This window comes from Trichomycterus rosablanca, chromosome 20, assembly GCF_030014385.1.
Source record: "Trichomycterus rosablanca isolate fTriRos1 chromosome 20, fTriRos1.hap1, whole genome shotgun sequence".
In the NCBI taxonomy this organism is placed as follows: Eukaryota; Metazoa; Chordata; class Actinopteri; order Siluriformes; family Trichomycteridae; genus Trichomycterus; species Trichomycterus rosablanca.
In genome coordinates, this window is record NC_086007.1 from 4351430 (window position 1) to 4373660 (window position 22231).

Below are 22231 nucleotides of genomic sequence, written 5' to 3' on the forward strand. Positions count from 1 at the left end.
GGGTGTACATGTAGGCGACTGAAACTTTCTGGCATTATTCGGTGGATGATAAACGATGCGTTTGCACGTTTTCAGTCTGCGCTGTGTGTAATAACATTAGAGAAACCAGCGCAGGCGGGTGGACGGGGTTTGGCGCGCTTCTGAGTTCTTCTAACTGACCGTCCGGGTGTTTATGAGCTTCACTCCTCCTCCTCTCGGTTCTCTGGATGCTCGGGAAGAAGAAGGATTACAGAACCAGTGTGTGATCAGATGGCGCAGTTGTATTACGGTGGCGGAGCTGGGAGCGCTTATAGCGGCGGGAGGGGAACCTCGCCGCGCCGGGACCGAATCCGGTTGCGGGTGGTGCGCTCGGAGCCGGAGCTGTGTGCGCAGGAGAAAGCGTACCTGAGCGCAGTGGAGCGGGGAGACTACGCGAGCGTGAAACGAGCCCTGCAGGAGGCTGAGATCTACTTCAAAATCAACGTGAACTGCGTGGACCCGCTGGGGCGCAGCGCTTTACTCATCGCCATCGAGAACGAGAACCTGGAGATGGTGGAGCTGCTGCTGGCTCATGATGTGCATGTGGGTGACGCGCTGCTCCATGCCATCCGCAAAGAGGTGGTGGGTGCCGTGGAGCTCCTGCTCAACCATAAGAAACCCAGCGGAGAGAAACAGGTCAGAACCAGTCTGTAGCTTTAATAAATCCAGTCAGAACTTTATATGGTCGTTCATTTTAGCCTTACAGGACTACCAAACTTTTTGAATCATCTTGGCTGAAGTGGAAGTAAATTAGGTTGACCAAGTAGGGGAGAGTGGGGTATAAGGAATGGTTGCAATACCTTCATTGATTTTAAGATGCCCAAAACTTTTGAAATTATAAAAAAAATGCAAAATAAACCAGGCGCAGGAAGGACGATCCACCATCAGTTTCGAAAAACTGTAGATGTGATTATCATTGAATCAAGTCAAGTGAAATATATTTGTATAGCAAATCCAGGACCAACAGACCAAAAACCCCTGTAGAGCAAGCCGAGATCATTAGATCTTGAATATAGGTCTTGTTTGGAAAAGGGCCATTTTTTAAATGGTTTTATTTGGAAGATTTTATTGATTTTAAAGCAAATAAGTGCAGATCACTGTCACTTTTTACTTTTAAAATTTGTGCCACCAGGTTGGCACAGTGACGCAGCTGGTAGACTGGATACAGCATGGCAATATGAGTCCTGGAGACCTGGGTACCATTCTTGCTTCTGGTAACAGTCTGTAAGACATTTGCCATGTTCTCCACACATATTTCTGGTGTCTGTATGGTTATTTCAGATGCCTTTTCTAGTTTTGCTTTTTGCTGGTGTCTGTGTTGCTGCTGGTAGCATGAGGCAGGACCTGCAGCCCATTCAGGTTGCACAGGTAGTCCAGCTCGTCCAGAAAGGCACGTTCGTATGTAATGTCTCAACAGCATAGAGGAGATACCAGGACACAGGTCGTTACACAGGAATTGCTGGACACGGCTGTAGAAGGGCACCAGCCCAGCAGCTGGACCAGTAGCTGCTCTTTTGTGTGAGGAGGAACTGGAGGAGCACTGCCAAACCACTGCGATGGATTTGCGTCCTGTCCAGGGTATTCATGCATTGCTGCCAATGTTTCTCTGGATAACCAGACCTGAAGCAGCACTGACCAGGATAAAGCGGTTGATGAAATGAAATTAAATGAAGGACCTGTTTATTTGGGAAAAAGCATGGACCCCACAGATTGATTTTATGAAAACAATTATTTATCAGCTCCACTTATCATATAGAAGCACTTTGTAGTTCTACAATTACTGACTGTAGTCAACAGATGTAGAAAAACAGATGGACTACAGTCAGTAATTGTAGAACTACAAAGTGCTTCTATATGGTAAGTAGAGCTGATAAAATGGACAGTGAATGTAGAAACAAGGAGGTGGTTTTAATGTTATGGCGGATCAGTGTATGTACACATATAGCAGGTGGAAGTTTCCACTCATTCACTAACATTTAGCAATCAGAAGATCTTCCAAGTGTCAGTTTAACTTGATTTGTCGTTCACCTACAGGGTTATTTAGTAGGCAGAGGTTTCTCCAGAAGTCCGGTCCACATACCCTCTCACTCACCCACTCAAAACTTACTCCATTATAGTAGAATTTAAGGGACCAGTCATGTAGCTTTGCATCAGTGATTCTCCTTTGTGGTCAGACTTTTCATGTTTTCTGTTGAACTGCTGCAGTCATTCCAAATGCAGAGCACATTTTCTAGAAACATGACTTTTCCTGTTTGAAAGTCTCTGACAAATTTCTCAAATATCACAGTCATTAGAAGTCCCATCGGGCCCTGGTGATCGTCCTCAAACCATCTGTTATCAGCGCCGCGTCTGAACCACCAAGTCTGTCCACTTCCTCAATGAGTCAGATTAAATGACACAAGGCTGTAATGGTAAATTAGAGCTTTAGATGTTTTGATAAAACTGGAAAAAGAAGGACAAGTGGGTGAAGATCTAATGATATTTCCAATAACACTTAATAACATGTTTGGATATTGTCATTTAAATACAAAAGCAGACATACGATTCCCATTATAAGCATGATGCTGAGAAACTAGCATATGCTTTTATAAACACCTATACAGCGGCACTGTCACCTCACAGCAAGAAGGTCCTGGGTTTGATTCCAAGGAGGAGAGGTCCGGGTCCCTTCAGTGTGGAGTTTGCATGTTCTCCCCGTGTCTGTGTGGGTTTCCTCTGGGAGCTCCGGTTTCCTCCAACAGTCCAAAGACACGCAAGTGAGGTGAATTGGAGATACAAAATTGCCCATGATTGTGTTTGACATTAAAGACTTGAACTCAGGACAGTGTGCAGCACCTTTCTGGAGCAGTTGTTTCCTAACGGTTAAGGTACTGGACTAGTAATTAAAAGGTCACTGGTTCAAGCCCCGCCATTGCCAGGTTGCTGCTGTTGGGCCCTTGAGCAAGGCCCTTAACCCTCAATTGCTCAGACTGTATACTGTCACACTACTGTAAGTCGCTTTGGATAAAGGTAATTATAAAGGTAATTACCTGTCCTGTCATGACCAAAGTGTGTAAAACATGACATTAAAATCCTAATAAATAAATAAATATAACATCTAGACTGGACCAGTGCAATGGCTTGCCTACATGACCTTTTAAATTCCTAAATGTGTTAGGTCAAGCACAACCTTTAGATCACATAAAGCAGTATGTTTTCCCTACATATTGTTTCTATTATTTGCCCACCAATATCAGGGTGAAAATATTACACAATATTACATTTTTGCCCTGGACACATCTAACAGTAATTTGTTCTGCCATTAACAAGCCTTAAGTAAACAGAATTTTACATACAAACATACAACTCCCATTGGGCCCTAAGGATTCTCCTTAAACCATCATTATCAGCTCCACATCTGAACTTCTGTGCATGTCCATTTCCTCACTGAACCATTTCAGATTGCTCTCATCGCTCAGATGAAATAACAGCAGGCTGTAATGGTAATACAGAGCATGGTTAGAAACGTCACTGTTAAACACAGCTCCACCCAGTGCTATTCCCATTTATTTAATCTCATTCCACATTCATTATTTTCCCTGGAAGACGTAGGAAGAGCGGAGGGGTTGTTTCCGAGAAACAGGCAGGAAGGATGGCAAAACTGACCCACCAGCAATTTAGAAAAGCTGCAGATGTGATTATCAGTAGATCATGCCCACCTCTAAGTCATTTGTTCTGTCTGTGCCCGTCTCACTGCTCTCCCAATGACCTTTGATTTGTTGAGGCGATTCAACAAATGAACCAATCAATAGATCATGAGCTGAGGAGTCGCTGCGTGACAGCAAGTTTTGCTTCGATTTTCTTGTGTTTAGAGAAACTGATGAACACTCCGAATCATCTTTGCTGTCAGTCATATTGATGTGATATACACTATACAGCCAAAAGTATTTGGACACTTGACCATGAGCTTGTTGTATTCCCCATTTCAAAATCAATTGGTATTAAAGTAAAGGCACACTCGTCTGAAAAGGCTTTTCCCAAAACTTTTAAATATGTCTGTGAGAATTTATGCCCATTCTGTAGAAAGAGCATTTGTATGGCTGGACACTGATGTTGGTCAAAAAAGCCTCTATTGATGTTCCAGTTCATTCCAAAGCTGTTCAGTGGGGCTGATGTCAGGGCCCTGTGTCTGGTCATATTATGGATATAATTTTTGGTTTTAATTGCATCATATTTCTTACTACGCCAACACACGTTAGTCTGGCATTTTAGTTAAGTGTGTATTTTGAATGTTTAGCTCTATTTCATCTGCATACTTGATGTTTTGGACCTCTCAGCCTAAACTGTTTAGATAAATGAGGAAATATTTACTACGTGATGTTGCTCTTTGATCAGAATGTACACTGAAAATGAAGTTTACTAGCATTCCAGACTTTACAAGATGAGCAGCCACAAGTTTATGTGTGAGATTTAGACTTCAGTAGAATGTTATATCAGACCTAACAAAGCCAAGTCAAGTTGCTTTAATCTTTGTTTTCCCTGATACAAGGATAGTCATTTCTAAAAATGCTATTTAATCATGTAAAAATGTAATACTAAAATACTGTACATGTAAAGTTATCATCCACTAGGGTCAGATAATAGAAAAAGTATTATTGTATGACTTTTTTTATTGTATTGTTTAAATCACTCATTTTACACTCATTTGTATTAGCATGAATCAGCAAGGAACACAATTTGATGTCATTTTATTTTCATGGGTTGTGGTGGGTCTGGCTTGTGTGCACCCCACCCCACCAGCTGATGCAGCCCACATCTAGCATAGACCCTGTGTGGGGCCCGTTCCAGAAAGGTGCTGTCATGGCCCCACTGGGGTAGCCCACTCATCCAGGGTGGTTTTATTGTTATGCCCAAAAAGGCCTGAGACATCTTTTTTACAGGAGCACCCACATTATATTGTGTATTTCATATATATATTGTTGAACACAGAACTATTCTCAATCATTTTGTCACTAAAAACATTTGCAGAAATAATAGAAATTCTAAAGCTATTTTACATTTTGACATGTTATTTATTATGTTAATGATAATGAGAATCTAGGGCAGATGGGGCGCCTTTGTTTTGTCATATGTACAGATACTAGTGTACAGTACAATAAAATATTTTTTATGCATAACCCAGGCACAGTGGGTAGCGCTGTAGCCTCACAGCAAGAAGGACCTGGGTTCGATTCTTTCTGTGTGGGGTTTGCAATCAGTGTGTGTCTTCCTATGATGGGCTGGCAACCTGTCCGGAGTATTTCCTGCATTTCGCCCAACCACAGACCCACCACAACCCTGACTAGGAAAAAGTGGTGAAGTGGTAAAACAGACAATGAGTGAATGAATTTGTTGGTCACCACTTTATGGTTTCACACGTACACAATCAGACAGACGAGATATAATTAAGGGTTCACATGCAGTAAATAATTCATTTACTGGGCATCAACTCACATGATTGTACTGGACATCTTGAAATCCATTAACAGCTTTATGTTGTTTACACTTTTGCGCACAATGGTAACAGTAATTAGATAGATGTATATTCACTTACTGGTTTTAAAGCACTTTTAGTGGTTTCATGATATCAAAAGGTGCCAATTGTAAATCATGTTACGACAGCACAGGGCAAGTTACAAAAATCACTACACGGCAATTTTAAGAACAGAGTTTAGGAGTGGAGCAGAGATGGTTAGTCAAAAATTATACTCAAATAAAAAGTTGGTGTTTTAAAAACAACCTGAGGTAAAAGTAGCCTTTGAATACAGACTTCAGTGGGAATAAGAAATACTTTTAGCTAAAAATAATTAGCTTTTCTTATAAATCACTGATGTTTCCTGTAATCATGTCCAGTCCAATAGACAATAGCACTGCAAACTGTTTGTTCTTCACCCAACAGATAAGAATCCATATTTGTTTGCTTCTAATATAAAAATATATGCTTGCTTGGCACACTCATGGCTAATTTTATTTGTAATATTTTTCTTCTTCTCAACTGTAATCAGGTGCCTCCTATCCTGCTGGACAGACAGTTTTCTGAATTCACCCCGGACATCACGCCCATCATCCTCGCTGCCCACACCAACAACTATGAGGTCATTAAGATGCTGGTCCAAAAAGGGGTGTCTGTGCCTCATCCCCACGCGGTTCGCTGCAACTGTTCGGAATGTGTATCCAGTTCAGATGTGGACAGCCTGCGCCACTCGCGCTCCCGTCTTAACATCTACAAGGCCCTGGCGAGCCCGTCGCTCATTGCTCTGTCCAGCGAGGACCCCTTCCTCACGGCCTTCCAGCTCAGCTGGGAACTTCAGGAGCTCAGCAAGGTGGAGAATGAGTTTAAGGCCGAGTATGAGGAGCTGTCACACCAGTGCAAGCGCTTCGCCAAGGACCTGCTGGACCAGACGCGCTCTTCCCGCGAGCTGGAGCTCATCCTAAACTTCCGTGATGACATCAGCCTGCTGCAGGATGAAACCAATGATCTAGCTCGCCTCAAACTTGCCATTAAATACCGTCAGAAGGAGGTAAGAAGCTTTTTGTTTAAATATAGTGAAAGATACTGAGACTCAGGATGGTCAGGATCTGAGGCCCTGTGATGGATTGGCATCCTGTTCTACTTTTAGAGTCCTGCAGTTCACTAACTTTTCTAATGTGTTATACTTGGGCAGTATGTAATGGATATAGGAACTTTTTCCATCTACACCCTCTCTATAATGAAAGCTGATAGGGGTCATTGCTCAGATGATATGGTTAAGCCCTAACTGCAGTTCTCTTAAATACTTTTTTGGCATGAATGTGCGATTAGTTATGCTCTATAAAGAAAAATGGCCCATTTACTTGTGATTGGTATCCAGTGGGATTAAAATGCGGAAGCTAAGAAGTTTAAAATAAAATAGATTATAATGAACCTTGAAGTTTATAAATGACCTTGACTTTAAAGAAAGAAAAGAACTTGTTAAGAAGTGTGCTGAACACATGGCCTGAGCCATGGCCTATCAGTTTCATTTAATGTTTTGAGGTGATTTTATTCTCAAAGATGTCTGATTTAATTCAGCATTTAATCGCCATTGTTAGTGGGTGCAGGTACCAATTTGTGTGACTGTGTCCTTTACAAAAGAAGTCCTGGAGGACCAAAGTTAAAAGGACTGATGATTCTTAAATATTGGCAGAACAACCGTCAATCAATGGGACCTTAGAGAAGTTATTTACAATGCTATGATACACCGATCAGCCATAACATTAAAACCACCTCCTTGTTTCTACACTCACTGACCATTTAATCAGCTCCACTTACAATATAGAAGCACTTTGTAGTTCTACAATTACTGACTGTAGTCCATCTGTTTCTCTGCATGCTTTGTTAGCCCCCTTTCATGCTGTTCTTCAATGGTCAGGACCCCCACAGGACCACTACAGAGTACGTATTATTTAGGTGGTGGATGATTTTTAGCACTGCAGTGACATGGTGGTGGTGTGTTAGTGTGTGTTGTGCTGGTATGAGTGGATCAGACACAGCAGTGCTGCTGGAGTTTTTAAACACCTCACTGTCACTGCTTGACTGAGAGTAGTCCACCAACCAAAAATATCCAGCCAACAGCACCCCGTGGGCAGCGTCCTGTAACCACTGATGAAGGTCTAGAAGACGACCGACTCAAACAGCAGCAATAGATGAGCGATCGTCTCTGACTTTACATTACAAGGTGGACCAACTAGGTAGAAGTGTCTAATAGAGTGGACAGTGAGTGGACACGGTATTTAAAAACTCCATCAGCGCTTCTGTTTCTGATCCACTCATACCAGCACAACACACACTAACACACCACCACCATGTCAGTGTCACTGCAGTGCTGAGAATCATCTACCACCTAAATAATACCTGCTCTGTGGTGGTCCTGACCATTGCAGAACAGGGTGAAAGCAGGTTAAAAAAGCATGTAGAGAAATATATGGACTACAGTCAGTAATTGTAGAACTACAAAGTGCTTCTATATGGTAAATGGTGCTGATAAAATGGACAGTGAGTGTAGGAACAAGGAGGTGGTTTTAATGTTATAGCTGATCGGTGTAAGTGGGTAGATGTGTCACAGTCACTTGTCACTTGACATTTGTCAATGCACTTTCGGTGCCGGTCCCAAGCACAGATAGAAATAGGAGAGGCACCAGAAAGGGCATCTGGCATAAAAACTGTGCCAAGTCTGGTATGTAAATATGAAAAAAAAATGTGTATCAATCACATAAGTCATATATAAATTATATAAGTCAAAATGTGAAAATCTCAACTGAGGGGCAATGCAAAATAAAATTACATAAAAATGATGCAGCATTCAGTTTGATTTCACGCAGTATTCAGCATTTATTCTTATTTTTCTCTTCTGAATCACGTCGAGCCTCTGCCTTCTTCATCAATCATAGCAGAGAACCCACACAACTGTGCTGTTTTTCTTCTTACCTAGTGTGTTTTTTATTTAATGGACAGGACCATTATTTCAGGAACACTGAGTGATGTTTAATCAGAGAAGAGCATTTAGCTGTAAGTGATACCAAGACCAATACTGCTGGACTCAACAGCTTCTTTAATCAGCCAAAAAGTCAGCCTTAAAGTCTCTCAAGATATATTTAATGTCAGAGAATTACATTAAATTATGATAAAAACAATTACAAATCACACATTTAGATCCACATTAGATCCACAAAGTGCAAATTGTGACATTGTACTTTTTTTTAATTCAGTAAATTTAAATTTAAATTGACTTACAGTTGTGACAGTATACAATCTAAGCAATTGAGGGTTAGGGCCTTCTGATTACTGGTCCAGTACCTTAACTGCTAGGCTACATCTGCCCTAATAGAACAGAATGCCTTTATTGGTCATATCTACATATACAGTTGTACAGTACAGTGAAATTCTTTATTTGCATATCCCTGCTTGTTTGGAAGCTGGGGTCAGAGCGCAGGGTCAGTCATTGTACGGTGCCCCTGTAGCCAAGAGGGTTTAGATCAGGTCTCTCAAGGTTTCTTGCTCATAATATTAAGGATGATTTTGTTTTCCACTATAGCCTTGAGCTTGCACCTTAGGGGTTTTGGACCTGGGTTATTGTAAAGCTGCTTTGAGATAATATTCTACTGTAAAAAAAGGTTTATACCAATAAATTTGTCTTTATGTGCAATGCCTTGACATGTGGTTTCAGAGAGCTGTGTTTTTCTATAGAGTCCATTCTGCTGCCTGAGATCACTAAATCACCGGGTTGGCAGAAGTGAACTATGTTTGTGGGCGTTAATTGGTTTTCTTTCAAGAAGAATAGCAGTGGTTAATGTGAGGTTACATTATGAGCTCTGGTGGTCAGGCTCCGTTGCAATATTTTTGTCCAAAAGTCACATTGCGTTTATTGGATTTCAATTATACGTTGGTGTAACTCCTTTTGTTTTGACTGCTGTGTTTAGTTAACCAGTTTAATTTGTTTTCTGTATATTGTGGGTTTAAAAGATTTGTTGAAACGGTTTAAGCTAAAGAACTATTTAGCAGAGCTGAAGATGATTACAGTTTCCATCCTAATGGCTCTCTTTCAAACTCAAACCTTTCAGCTCATGTCATGTTTCTTATTATTCTGCTAACACATAATGCAGGATGAAACCTACTTTTCAAATGTTTCTTTATTTTTTCTATAATTGTTATCAATTTTACATACAATGATCCATTAGAAAATGCAGAAACAGCTGCAGCAGAAACAGACCCCCCCGCGGTAATACCGTATACCGCGGTATTTTCTGAAGACGGTATGACGGTATGAAAATCGGCAATACCGCCCAACCCTATGCTATGCACTAAAATCTCAGGTATAATTTCAGGATTTTACTTTTATTTAGCCACAAGAAAAGTACTGAGATTGGTCACTGGTAGTCATACCAAGCCCACATTTGGTGTTTCAGTTCAGCCCAAAGGATGGAGGGGATGAAGGGATGGAGGCAGAGGCCAGGCCTTTTTCTTACACCAAACTACAAGGGTTCTTCAAAATGTTTCAAAACTTTATTAACTCTATATATTAAAAATGTTAAAAACAAATTACATGACTTTTCTACGTACTCACCTTCTGATGCATGAAAATCTTCTTCCCCTTAAAGTTTCTTTGAGTGGCCAAAAAGGTGGAAATCAGATGGTTCTAAATAAGCGTCTCTCAGTCTCTCAGACACGACCAATTACTACTCCTCCCACCCTCACCGCTTCCAACCAAAATATAAAAGCAACTTAACTTAAAAGCAACAATATAAGCAACTTGGGGTTAAGGGCCTTGCTTAGGGAAGCCTGGTGGTCGTTGAGCTTGAACCTAAACATGGTTAATAGTAAAGTAGCTTAACCACTGAGCCACCACAAAAATACATACTAAGGGTGAAAGGGACAAACCCCTGTTTATTCTACACCAGCAACCAGCAATAGTAAATTTTATATAGTATGTTGTATTTAAAAAAGTGTGAGGCGACTCTGTCAGGGCAAATATTTACCAAACAACTGTGACAATTAGTATGATACAGAGTCTTTGGAAACTGGATTGCTATTTATTGTACACCTACAGTCCTGTCAAAGGCTAACAAATACAGCCCAACTGATCAGAAGCGGAGTCCACATACTTTTGGCCATGTAGTATAGCTTAGATGATGTAAGTGTGCATTTATTTCTTAATCAAGGCCTGCCTCATGAAGCTGTAATCAGATTTGATGGAGAACACAAAACCATGATCACTTTGACCCCATTACCCAAGGAACAACTTGTTCAGGTCTAACGAGGCGTCATCTGTGTGTAATTTACTTAAATTCTCATTTTCTGCTGCTGGGCAGCGCTGAGGGCCGGTTAATAAGTAGAGACGAATCACCAGGCAGAAGAAAGTGGTAAGGAGACAGGAAATAAAATGATAAAGGATGTGGGTTTTTATTATAAAAAGTGTGTTTTTATACCACATATATAGTCTCAGCACAGTCCTTGAGATTCGGCAGTGCTGCTGAGAAGGCGAGACGACATGAGCAAAAGGTCAACGGTAATCTTAGACGCTCAGTAGGGTTAAAGGGCAAAATCAATCAGAGCAAAATTGAAGCTGACAGACCTCCTGCCTCTCTGTCTATTACCACTCCATCACTTGCTGTATATAAAAGTGGTATGCACAGATCACGCCGCACCCAAACAACTAAAGCTGGCTGGCCTGCAGTGATTAAAGATTTTTTTCCACAGCTATGATCAAAGGTCCTAAAATACACTAATAATAGTTTACGACTATATTCAGATTATGTCTCCCTCATTAGCAGGATAACATTGCACACTAGAGTTAGTCATTTAAGTTAAAAACTGAAATCTCTTCTTCACAAAAGCATATATACTTGATTTATAATACTTTATAGAAGCCCATTCGGCAGCAATTACAGCTGCAAATGTTCTTGGATACATCTTTACAAGCTTTGCACTCCTGGAATTAGGCAGGTTGTCCCATTCTTTATGGCAGGTCCTTTTAAACTTATAGTCCGGGGCACTCTAGGATGCTCAGAGCTCGACATGAAGCCATTTCTCTTTGTGTTTTCTCTTCTTAGTCTGAGTTTGCATGCACTCTGGAGGAGAATTTCTTTAAGGATGTTACTGTATTTGGCTGCATTCATCTGTCCCCCAATTCTTGCAGTTCTCCCTATCTCTGCCGATAATATGCATCTCAAGTCATGGTGCTGCCACCACTATGGTTACATTTTGGTCTCAACAGACCAAATAATCTTTTTCTTTATGCTCCAGAGTCCTTTACATGCTGTTTAGCAAACTCCAAGCAGGTTGTGATATGCCTTTTTCTCAGCAGTGGCTTTCATCTTGCCACTCTTTCATAAAAACCTTACTGTTGCAGAGATGGTTGTCCAAAAGCTTCTCTCCTCTTTGCACAAAACTTTTGAAGCTCTTTTTGTGTGACCATTGGGTTTTCTTCTTACCTCCCTGACCAAGGATGCTCAGTTTGGGGGAGCAGTCAACTCTGTACAGGTATAAGGTTTTATCAAGCTTGTTCCATTTCAAAATTATTAAGGGCATTGTGCTCCAGGGGACAGTCAAAGCCCCAGATATTGTTATATATCCTAATTCTTCTAATCTGTTCCTTGTCGGAGTTTGGTTTCAGATCCACAGACAGTTTATTGGACTTCATGGCTTTTTTTTTTGTTCTGACAATGCAGCGTAAATTGTGGGCCTTTCCAAACAATGTCCAATCAACTCAGATTGCAACAGGTGGGCTGCAGTTAAGTTCTAGACACATCTTAGCAAAGAGATGTGCTGCATCAAAGATTCTTGTAAATAACAGAAGTTTTTATTATTACAGCTTATTAAGTGTAGGGTAATGGTAAAATGACTATATATACTTTAAAATGTTATATGCGTCCAAAATCAAATCCACAAGACAATACGTGTGCAAAAAGTCAATGGGTCTGAATACTTTCGGAATCTATTGTGTAACAGTTGTTATAATTATTAATTTTAAAGTATAAGATAAGGTCTTCTAATTTGAATGATTATGACTGACCACTGTTTCTTTGTGACCACATAAATGAGGCTTGTTTTACTGCATCCATTATTAAAAATCATGAAGTCTTCTCTTGGTAAGGTTGAAAAAATCTGTCACCTAATGCTGACAGAAAATGTGTCTGTATGACTAGAAGTACTCCAAAAACCAATAAAACAAGTCTGCTGTGACTTAAAAGCTGATAAATCATATGCAACACTGTCCACAATCAAGCAGTGTACAGTGTATCACAAAAGTGAGTACACCCCTCACATTTCTGCATATATTTTATTATATCTTTTCATGGGACAACACTATAGAAATAAAACTTGGATATAACTTAGAGTAGTCAGTGTACAACTTGTATAGCAGTGTAGATTTACTGTCTTCTGAAAATAACTCAACACACAGCCATTAATGTCTAAATAGCTGGCAACATAAGTGAGTACACCCCACAGTGAACATGTCCAAATTGTGCCCAAAGTGTCAATATTTTGTGTGACCACCATTATTATCCAGCACTGCCTTAACCCTCCTGGGCATGAAATTCACCAGAGCTGCACAGGTTGCTACTGGAATCCTCTTCCACTCCTCCATGATGACATCACGGAGCTGGTGGATGTTAGACACCTTGAACTCCTCCACCTTCCACTTGAGGATGCGCCACAGGTGCTCAATTGGGTTTAGTCTATCACCTTTACCTTCAGCTTCCTCAGCAAGGCAGTTGTCATCTTGGAGGTTGTGTTTGGGGTCGTTATCCTGTTGGAAAACTGCCATGAGGCCCAGTTTTCGAAGGGAGGGGATCATGCTCTGTTTCAGAATGTCACAGTACATGTTGGAATTCATGTTTCCCTCAATGAACTGCAGCTCCCCAGTGCCAGCAACACTCATGCAGCCCAAGACCATGATGCTACCACCACCATGCTTGACTGTAGGCAAGATACAGTTGTCTTGGTACTTCTCACCAGGGCGCCGCCACACATGCTGGACACCATCTGAGCCAAACAAGTTTATCTTGGTCTCGTCAGACCACAGGGCATTCCAGTAATCCATGTTCTTGGACTGCTTGTCTTCAGCAAACTGTTTGCGGGCTTTCTTGTGCGTCAGCTTCCTTCTGGGATGACGACCATGCAGACCGAGTTGATGCAGTGTGCGGCGTATGGTCTGAGCACTGACAGGCTGACCTCCCACGTCTTCAACCTCTGCAGCAATGCTGGCAGCACTCATGTGTCTATTTTTTAAAGCCAACCTCTGGATATGACGCCGAACACGTGGACTCAACTTCTTTGGTCGACCCTGGCGAAGCCTGTTCCGAGTGGAACCTGTCCTGGAAAACCGCTGTATGACCTTGGCCACCATGCTGTAGCTCAGTTTCAGGGTGTTAGCAATCTTCTTATAGCCCAGGCCATCTTTGTGGAGAGCAACAATTCTATTTCTCACATCCTCAGAGAGTTCTTTGCCATGAGGTGCCATGTTGAATATCCAGTGGCCAGTATGAGAGAATTGTACCCAAAACACCAAATTTAACAGCCCTGCTCCCCATTTACACCTGGGACCTTGACACATGACACCAGGGAGGGACAACGACACATTTGGGCACAATTTGGACATGTTCACTGTGGGGTGTACTCACTTATGTTGCCAGCTATTTAGACATTAATGGCTGTATGTTGAGTTATTTTCAGAAGACAGTAAATCTACACTGCTATACAAGTTGTACACTGACTACTCTAAGTTATATCCAAGTTTCATGTCTATAGTGTTGTCCCATGAAAAGATATAATGAAATATTTGCAGAAATGTGAGGGGTGTACTCACTTTTGTGATACACTGTACGTCATTATGGGCTCTGGCACTTGTTCTCTGTCCATTAGGTCAGCAACAAACCTTAATTGAGCTTTAACGTGCCATTTTTAAAGCAGTGGGTTATTATTTGCGCAGAAGTCCCTAAACAACGTAAAGCTCGATGTACTGTGTACAGTTCTACATGTCCAACAGGTTTTTGTTCAATTATTTAGTCACAGAACAAGAACTATTGCAGAAATAATGGATCCTGATCCCTTTTTAGAAGCACCATGCTTATGAAAGGAAGAAATTCCTTTGCTTTTAAAGCAGCTGTGATTCACTGTGATATGGATTCAACAAGGAATGATATGTTGGAAACATTCCTGTAGGGGTTTTGACACAAACGAATCATGCAATTGCTTCAACCAGGGCATCTTCTTGAAAATGACTGTATAAATAAACATTCATTATATACGTCCTTGTATTAATGTGTGTAATAACAGCTGTCCTTGTTTTTTTGTGTCCATTAGTTTGTAGCACAGCCAAACTGTCAACAACTTTTGGCTTCACGCTGGTACGATGAGCTTCCAGGCTGGCGGAGGCGCCACTGGGCTGGCAAACTAATTACAAGCATCTTTATCGGCCTGCTCTTCCCCGTCTTCTCCATCTGCTACCTGGTGGCACCAAAGAGTCATTATGGCCTTTTCATCCGCAAGCCCTTCATCAAGTTTATCTGCCACACAGCCTCGTACCTGACCTTCCTCTTCTTTCTTCTGCTGGCCTCGCAGCACATCGTCTCCACAGAGCCTAACCGTCAGGGCCCCGAACCCACCCCCGTGGAGTGGATGATCTTGCCTTGGGTTCTAGGTAAGGCCTCACTCTTCATTTTTGGATTGTATTAGGCAGGGATTATACTGGCTTTTAAGGTCAATAGTGCAGAATATGCAAAATAGTTGAAGCCAAAAGTTGACATGCTGCTTTTTTACCGTGGCATTGTCTACTTATTCCTCTTTCTCTTTACTAAGATCAGGAAGGAAACCAAACCTGCCACCTCAAGCTATTTGCAAATTTGTCCAGATCGTCAAAGATAATTCAGAACCACCAACAACAATTTTTGCCATATAAATAAATAAAGAAGCTGCTGTTAAACTGCTGAGGCTGCCGACATTCAAGCAAGCTTTACACTGCTATGGGCTTAAAACAAGGCAAAAGTCCCTGTGATAAAATCTAAAGCCTATAAATCTATAGTGATGCAAAGCTCACATCAGCTCCTTATTTACAATAGAAGCTTTTTAGTGGTTCTTGGATTACATCTGAATATCCAGACAAATGTCTTCTCAGTATCAGATTCAGTTTGGATTTCCTTTTAAACCTTGACAAGAGATTACTGTTCCATTTCCTTTTATCGGGTTCAGTACACGGAAACACCAACACTAGGCAAACCATCACTAACAAGGAAATGGTAGACAAAGACATAGAACAGTTGTAGAAATCACAGCAATTTTTAGGACTGCCATGACATCCATACCTGTATGTGCCCGTATTGGTGTCTATAAACAGTTCTGTATTCTACAGATAATCTTCTAGGTTTTTATTCTGACCAGATTTGTAATTAATTATTACAATTACAGTTAATTAAATATACAGTATGAGGCCGCTCAGGTGGCGCAGCGGTAAAAACACACACTGGAACCAGAGCTGGGATCTCAAATACATCGTATCGAATGTCAGCTCTGCCTGCTGGCTAAGGCTGAGCGGCCACATGAACAACGATTGGTGTGTTGTTCTGATATGGGCGGGACTAAGCCGGATGGGGGCTCTCTCTCATGACTGGTGCAATTACGACCTCTGCTGGCTGATTGATGGTGCCTGCACAGAGATGAGAAAAGAGTGCTCTCAGGGTGTGTCTCTCCGTACACGACGCTGAGCTGCACTGTACTCGTCAAAGTGTAGGTAATAAGATGCATAAAACCCCAGGCTGGGCTCACAAATACAAAAAGTGCATGGCATTACGTAAACCTAGATGGAGGAGACACTTATCAGGTCACCCTCAGTAAGGGCATCCAGTGTAAAAACATTGAATCAAGCATGTGGATCTGATGTGGAAACTCTGAACTGGGATTAGTGCAGTAGTGGGTTTAATTATTCCAGAGTCCTATCAGTCTTTCTGTCTGACTGACCTAAGTCACTTTTTTTAATAGGTTTCATTTGGACAGAAATCAAACAGATGTGGGACGGTGGATTACAGGATTACATGCACGACTGGTGGAACCTTATGGACTTTGTCATGAACTCTCTCTACCTGGCAACCATTTCCCTCAAGATAGTTGCATTCGTCAAGGTATGGTGGCATACACAAGTAGCACAGTAATAAGGAGTCTAGTGCTGGTGTTTCTGGGGTGGATTATTGTTTTTATATTAGGATTTTAACATCATGTTTTACACTCTTTGGTCACATTCATGACAGGACAGGTAGTTACTGGTTACACAAGATTCATCAGTGCAAGTTCCATATCAAACACAGTCAAATTTGTATCACCAGTTCACCTCACTTGTATGTCTTTGGACTGTGGGAGGAAACTGGAGCTCCCAGAGGAAACCCACTCAGACATGACCTGGATCACTCCACCAGGGGATCGAACCCAGGACCTTGTTGCTGTGAGGCGACAGTGCTACCCACTGAGCCATCGTGCCACCTTTCTGAGGTGGAACCAGGATAGGTAGTGCCATGTGACAGCTACCATGCCATTACTGCAACTAGCTATAAGAGGGACGTAGGATGTTTCCAAGATGCATATTAATATACACAAACACTGGTAAACAATATTTAAAGATATGTATATGCCATTTATAGTAATTCTTAAGGAATTAAACACATACACACAACTTGTTTTTCTTTTTAGAGTTTAAAAAAAGGTCCACGTTGGCTAAAAGTAGTTTTTGATATGGTAAGTTGTAATAAGTTATGTCAGAGTAATTACAAAAATCGTCATGGACTAGTGCATCACCTGTACCAAGCTAATACTGCACAGCCCAGAATTAATATTCTTGCATTGGGTGCCATATCACTTTATCTTTGCTCGAGAGCACTGCTTAAGACTGCTTAGTTACCGTGTGTACACACATCAGCTTCAACGCATTCAAATCATGCTTTAAATTCACATTTAAATTAAGAACCAATGACACCTGGTTTTGTTTATTGGAAGCTCTAATTTTATTAGTGTGATTTGTGAAGCAGCCCCAGTTTACTCAAACATTGACATTAAAACACTGAACTTCTCTTATGTATGCCTGAATAGATCCTGTTCTGTGAGGCTGAACAACAAACACTAATGTCATTTACATGTTTCTTTTCTCTTGACAGTACAGTGGATTTAAACCGAGGGAGAGCTGGGAAATGTGGCACCCCACACTGGTGGCCGAGGCTGTGTTTGCCATTGCTAACATTTTTAGCTCCCTGCGGCTCATCTCTCTCTTTACTGCCAACTCTCATCTGGGTCCCCTGCAGATCTCCCTGGGTAGAATGCTGCTGGACATCCTCAAGTTCCTCTTCATTTACTGCTTGGTGTTGGTGGCCTTTGCCAATGGCCTAAACCAGCTGTATTTCTACTATGAGACCAGCGACGAGAAAAGCTGCAAGGGCATACGATGCGAACGGCAGAATAACGCTTTCTCAACGTTCGTTTAACTAACTTTATGTTCGGTTTTAAAGAGTCACTGAATAACAGGATTATAATGGTGTCATGGGTTTATCTTACTTACTTTTTTTAAATATACTTTTTAGGTTTGTAGCATCTATGCAATCTTTTTACAAATGTCTCAGTTTAACATGAAAAAATTTAGGCTTCCACTTTGCTCATACATTATTTATTAGCACAATGTTTATGTATATCAAAATTTTTAAACTGTGGGGGTGTAAAATATAACCACGTTTTGTGCCTTTTTTAATGCATTTTCTACCTTTTTCTCCCGATTTTTAGTGAGTCCAATTTTTACCCAATTGCGTTATGCTTCTTCTCTACTGGTGCTGACCCCCGCCCCTGATTGAGGAGAGCGAACTGACACAAGTCCCCTTCTGATACATGAGCAGTAGCCGACTGCCTTTTTTTATCTGCACCAGCCGAGTTCATATGCGAATTAGCCCTGTGCACGGAGAGCCACACCCTGATCAGCATTATTGCTTGACTCTGTGCAGACGCCATCAACCAGCCAGCAGAGGTCGTAATTGCATCAGTTATGAGGTCCCTATCCGGCTCCCTAACCCTGTATGAACAGCAGCCAAACAATGTTCATATAGTCGCTCAGCCCAGCTGGATGGCAGAGCTGAGATTCGATACGATGTATTTGAAATCCCAGCTCTGGTGTGCTAGCATATTTTACCGCTGCGCCACCTGAGCGGCATCTTTGTGCCTTTTTTAACAAAAACCTTAGAGTTATTCTATTATCAATGGAATTATTAATTAATTATTTAATGGAAGTATGACAGTTGTCATGCCACAAACCCTGCAATCGCTTTTTTAGAAACATTGTACATAAACTGTAGGATTATTTGCTGACACAGTGGTGAGTCTTATCCCATTTTTGTTTATAAAGGATGAGGTCTATTTGAAACCAAGTACAATTGCATAAAAAGCATAAAAATATGTTAATTCATTGTTCATTTTGATCTTTTTAAAGGCATCCAAGGCAGCATGACAACAGCAAGACACTTTGTGCATGTTACAGCATGGTCGCATATCAGGGAGTGTGGGTGATAGGGTGGCATGCCTGCATTTCAGACTCATTACTAATTACTTAGACCCTTACAAATATTATAATTACTAAAAATTTTAAATTAAACAATATTGAAATACCATTAAGATTATATGATTTATGTGATAAATCATGATGTTTTACTATGTGAAATCAATAAATTGTTTTTTGCTTTTTCTTAATACCATGATACTGTGACACCATGATATGTTTTGATATTTGTGGGAGAAAAAAATCAAACTGTAACATCTGGTACACCAGTAAATTAAATAATAATAATAATATTTTCATTTTTTTGCTCCTAGGTTGTTTGAGACCTTACAGTCTTTGTTCTGGTCCATATTCGGCCTTATCAATCTGTACGTGACCAACGTTAAAGCTGACCATAAGTTTACAGAGTTTGTGGGAGCCACCATGTTTGGCACATACAACATAATCTCTTTGGTGGTCCTGCTGAATATGCTCATCGCCATGATGAACAACTCCTATCAGCACATTGCTGTGAGTATTTAACCTCTGGGTATCACACATACTAACTGTTTGTGTCTGAATTACTATCTAATACTTATCTAGAATAGGATGAGAGAGCATTTCCTGGCATGATTAATCAATGATGGCTTTTTGGCTGCAGGATCATGCTGACATTGAGTGGAAGTTTGCCAGGACCAAGTTGTGGATGAGCTATTTTGAGGAAGGGGGTACACTGCCTCCACCGTTCAACATCATTCCTAGCCCCAAATCCATGTGGTACCTCATTAACTGGATAAAAATACATGTTTTTAAAGGAAAGTCAAAGAAGACAGAAACCTTTGGAGTGTTAGGGGTAAGTTACAGTCTTTAGATTACACATTAAAACTACAGTATACAGTATGAATGCTGCAGAATATCACAGATACAAACACTCACTCACTTTCCTAACCACTTATCCAATTAGGGTCACGGGGGTTGGGGTGCTGAAATGTGGCAGACATGTGTAAGTAAACTTATGACTTCAATTGTTTGCACCTGATATAAGCACTTTGTTTTTGTATCCGTCTTCTAGAGAAGAGCTGCTGAAAAAGTCAGGCTCAGCCACCAATATCAGGTTTGTTAAAAACACTACTCAAAATCACATAAGCCACAGTTTATTCTATGCAACTTTTGGTAAAGGACATGAAGATTTTTGTGGCACTTTTTGCAGGACGTTTTGAAGAACCTGGTAAAGCGATACGTAGCAGCCATGATCAGAGATGCTAAGAAGGAGGAAGGACTCACAGAGGAAAACTTTAAGGTAATACAGTTATTGTCCTTGGACTAAATTGAGTTGTTGGCCTGTGCTTTAAAAAAATTTGCCAAAAATTTGCAGTATAAGCCAATTGTTTATTTAGTTTTTTAAAGCACAGTTCTTTGGGATCAGACTTTTCCATGATGGCTTGATAATCAACTTAAAAAGCTCTACTGAATGTGTATGTTTACATATATACTGATAAAAATATCATCTTAATCCAAATTCTATCCCACAAATTGGTTGTTATTTTGTGCAGGAGCTGAAGCAAGACATCTCCAGTTTCCGCTATGAGGTGCTGGGAATGCTGAAGAGCAAAAGGATGTCCCTGCGTGACTCTAAAAGTATTTCTGGGCCCTCAAACACTTCACATCCAACCTGTTTACACCAGCTGTCTATAGTTCAACAAAAGAATATCAATCCAAGCATGTACAAGCCTCAAAGTTACCTCCACAATGGCTCAGTAATTTCATTAAGTGAGACATCCTCTAGAGAAAAGGCAAGAAAACATAGCATTAAGGGCAGCCAAAGGTCTGGGCAAGGAACAAAAGATTGTGCAAACATGTACGCAGTCTCAGAGGAGGCTGGAGAGATAGATAATGATGAATCTGTTTGCTCACTGGAGGACGGACATGAAAATTTGGCTAAGATGGAAAAGGACAATGGGATCGAGTCAGAGTGTCTTTCTGAAGAAGCCGAGGAAACAGTGCCAAGTGAATCTGCAACAGCAGAACATATCTGCTCTGTTTCACCCACAGACACGTAACCCGACTAAGTCGCAAGATCACCTTTTAAGGTAAAAAAATAAGTTGGTTCTCATGCCTGTTCGCCGAGCTAAAGTGCAGCTGAACTGGTGCTAGAACTGGCACACTTCTGAGGATGGACATCCTTACAAAGTCTCAGGGAAAGGCCAAGCTGAGTGGCACATTTCAGCTCTGCTTTGTGGATGAGAGTTGAATATGCAGGACATTTACTGACAGCATTGCTATTAAATGCTATAAATCTCTGAAGAGCGCTAAGAGCAGCCTGCATCATTCAGTTACAATAAAACCTTCTTTTAGGCATTGCAATCCTTATCCACCATCTAATTAATAAAAGGATCATATTCTGTCATAAACATTCAGATTGAATAAACACATACAGCCTAAATTAAGTAAAATTCCAGGTGCAAAACATCAGGACCAGGACAATAACGTAAATTTACTGGACAATTTATATTATGTTGGTCTATGTTCACATTAGGCACTTCATTTGCAAATTGCCAGAACATAATTCACAAACAATACAATTAAAAGCGATCAGAAGATTGTGGCCACTTTTTTTCACAAGGAATGTTTTTTTGAGAAACTGAGAAGCTTTAACAATGACAAGTTAAATTCTCAAATAAATATGTGCTAAATAACATATAGCTACATTTATAAGAGTCAGACATACAATAAAATATTGTAAATACATTAATATATTAGATATAGTATATTGCCAAAAACCTGCGGACACCTGACCATAAGCATACACTTGTTGGACATCTTGATCCAGAAGTGTATTTTTAACCACTTTTGCAGCTATAACAGCCTCCACAAGATTTTGGAGTGTGTCTGTAGGACTTTTTGCACATTTAGTAAAAATAGCACCTGTGAGGCCAGCCATTGATGCTGTGCACACGCTGCACCGCCTTTGTGCCTCAGCCAGCTCTTGTTTGCATAAAAATGGCCTAGTGTGAAAATAGCCTTATACTCATCTACCTAACGTTTTAAAACAACCAAAACCAAGCATCTTTATTTAAAATAATGTATTTAAAATAATATATATACACACTGGCTAGAAACATCCAGAATTGATTTAACACCAATCTGTTTATCGAAGTACATTATTAAACCACTAAATA

The 22231-nt window shown here is 40.7% G+C and overlaps 1 protein-coding gene across 1 annotated transcript; it reads left to right on the forward strand.

Annotated features, from left to right (window-relative positions):
• Positions 1 to 249: 249 nt before the first annotated feature.
• On the forward strand, positions 250 to 21112 carry trpc4b (transient receptor potential cation channel, subfamily C, member 4b). The gene is made up of 10 exons (XM_063016318.1): positions 250 to 654; positions 6042 to 6557; positions 14861 to 15197; positions 16532 to 16671; positions 17695 to 18008; positions 19388 to 19583; positions 19714 to 19905; positions 20125 to 20166; positions 20263 to 20352; positions 20606 to 21112. Exons 1-10 carry the CDS (start codon positions 250 to 252, stop codon positions 21110 to 21112), a joined length of 2739 nt encoding a protein of 912 aa, XP_062872388.1.
• The last annotated feature ends 1119 nt before the right edge of the window (positions 21113 to 22231 follow it).

What these genes read in the sequence shown, in the direction of transcription:
- trpc4b (XM_063016318.1), top strand. Translation starts at nt 250, where the DNA reads ATGGCGCAGTTGTATTACGGTGGCGGAGCTGGGAGCGCTTATAGCGGC. An exon ending in TTAAATACCGTCAGAAGGAG is followed by an intron (nt 6,558 to 14,860) that starts GTAAGAAGCTTT and finishes TGTGTCCATTAG; the next exon opens with TTTGTAGCACAGCCAAACTG. An exon ending in ACTCCTATCAGCACATTGCT is followed by an intron (nt 19,584 to 19,713) that starts GTGAGTATTTAA and finishes TTTTGGCTGCAG; the next exon opens with GATCATGCTGACATTGAGTG.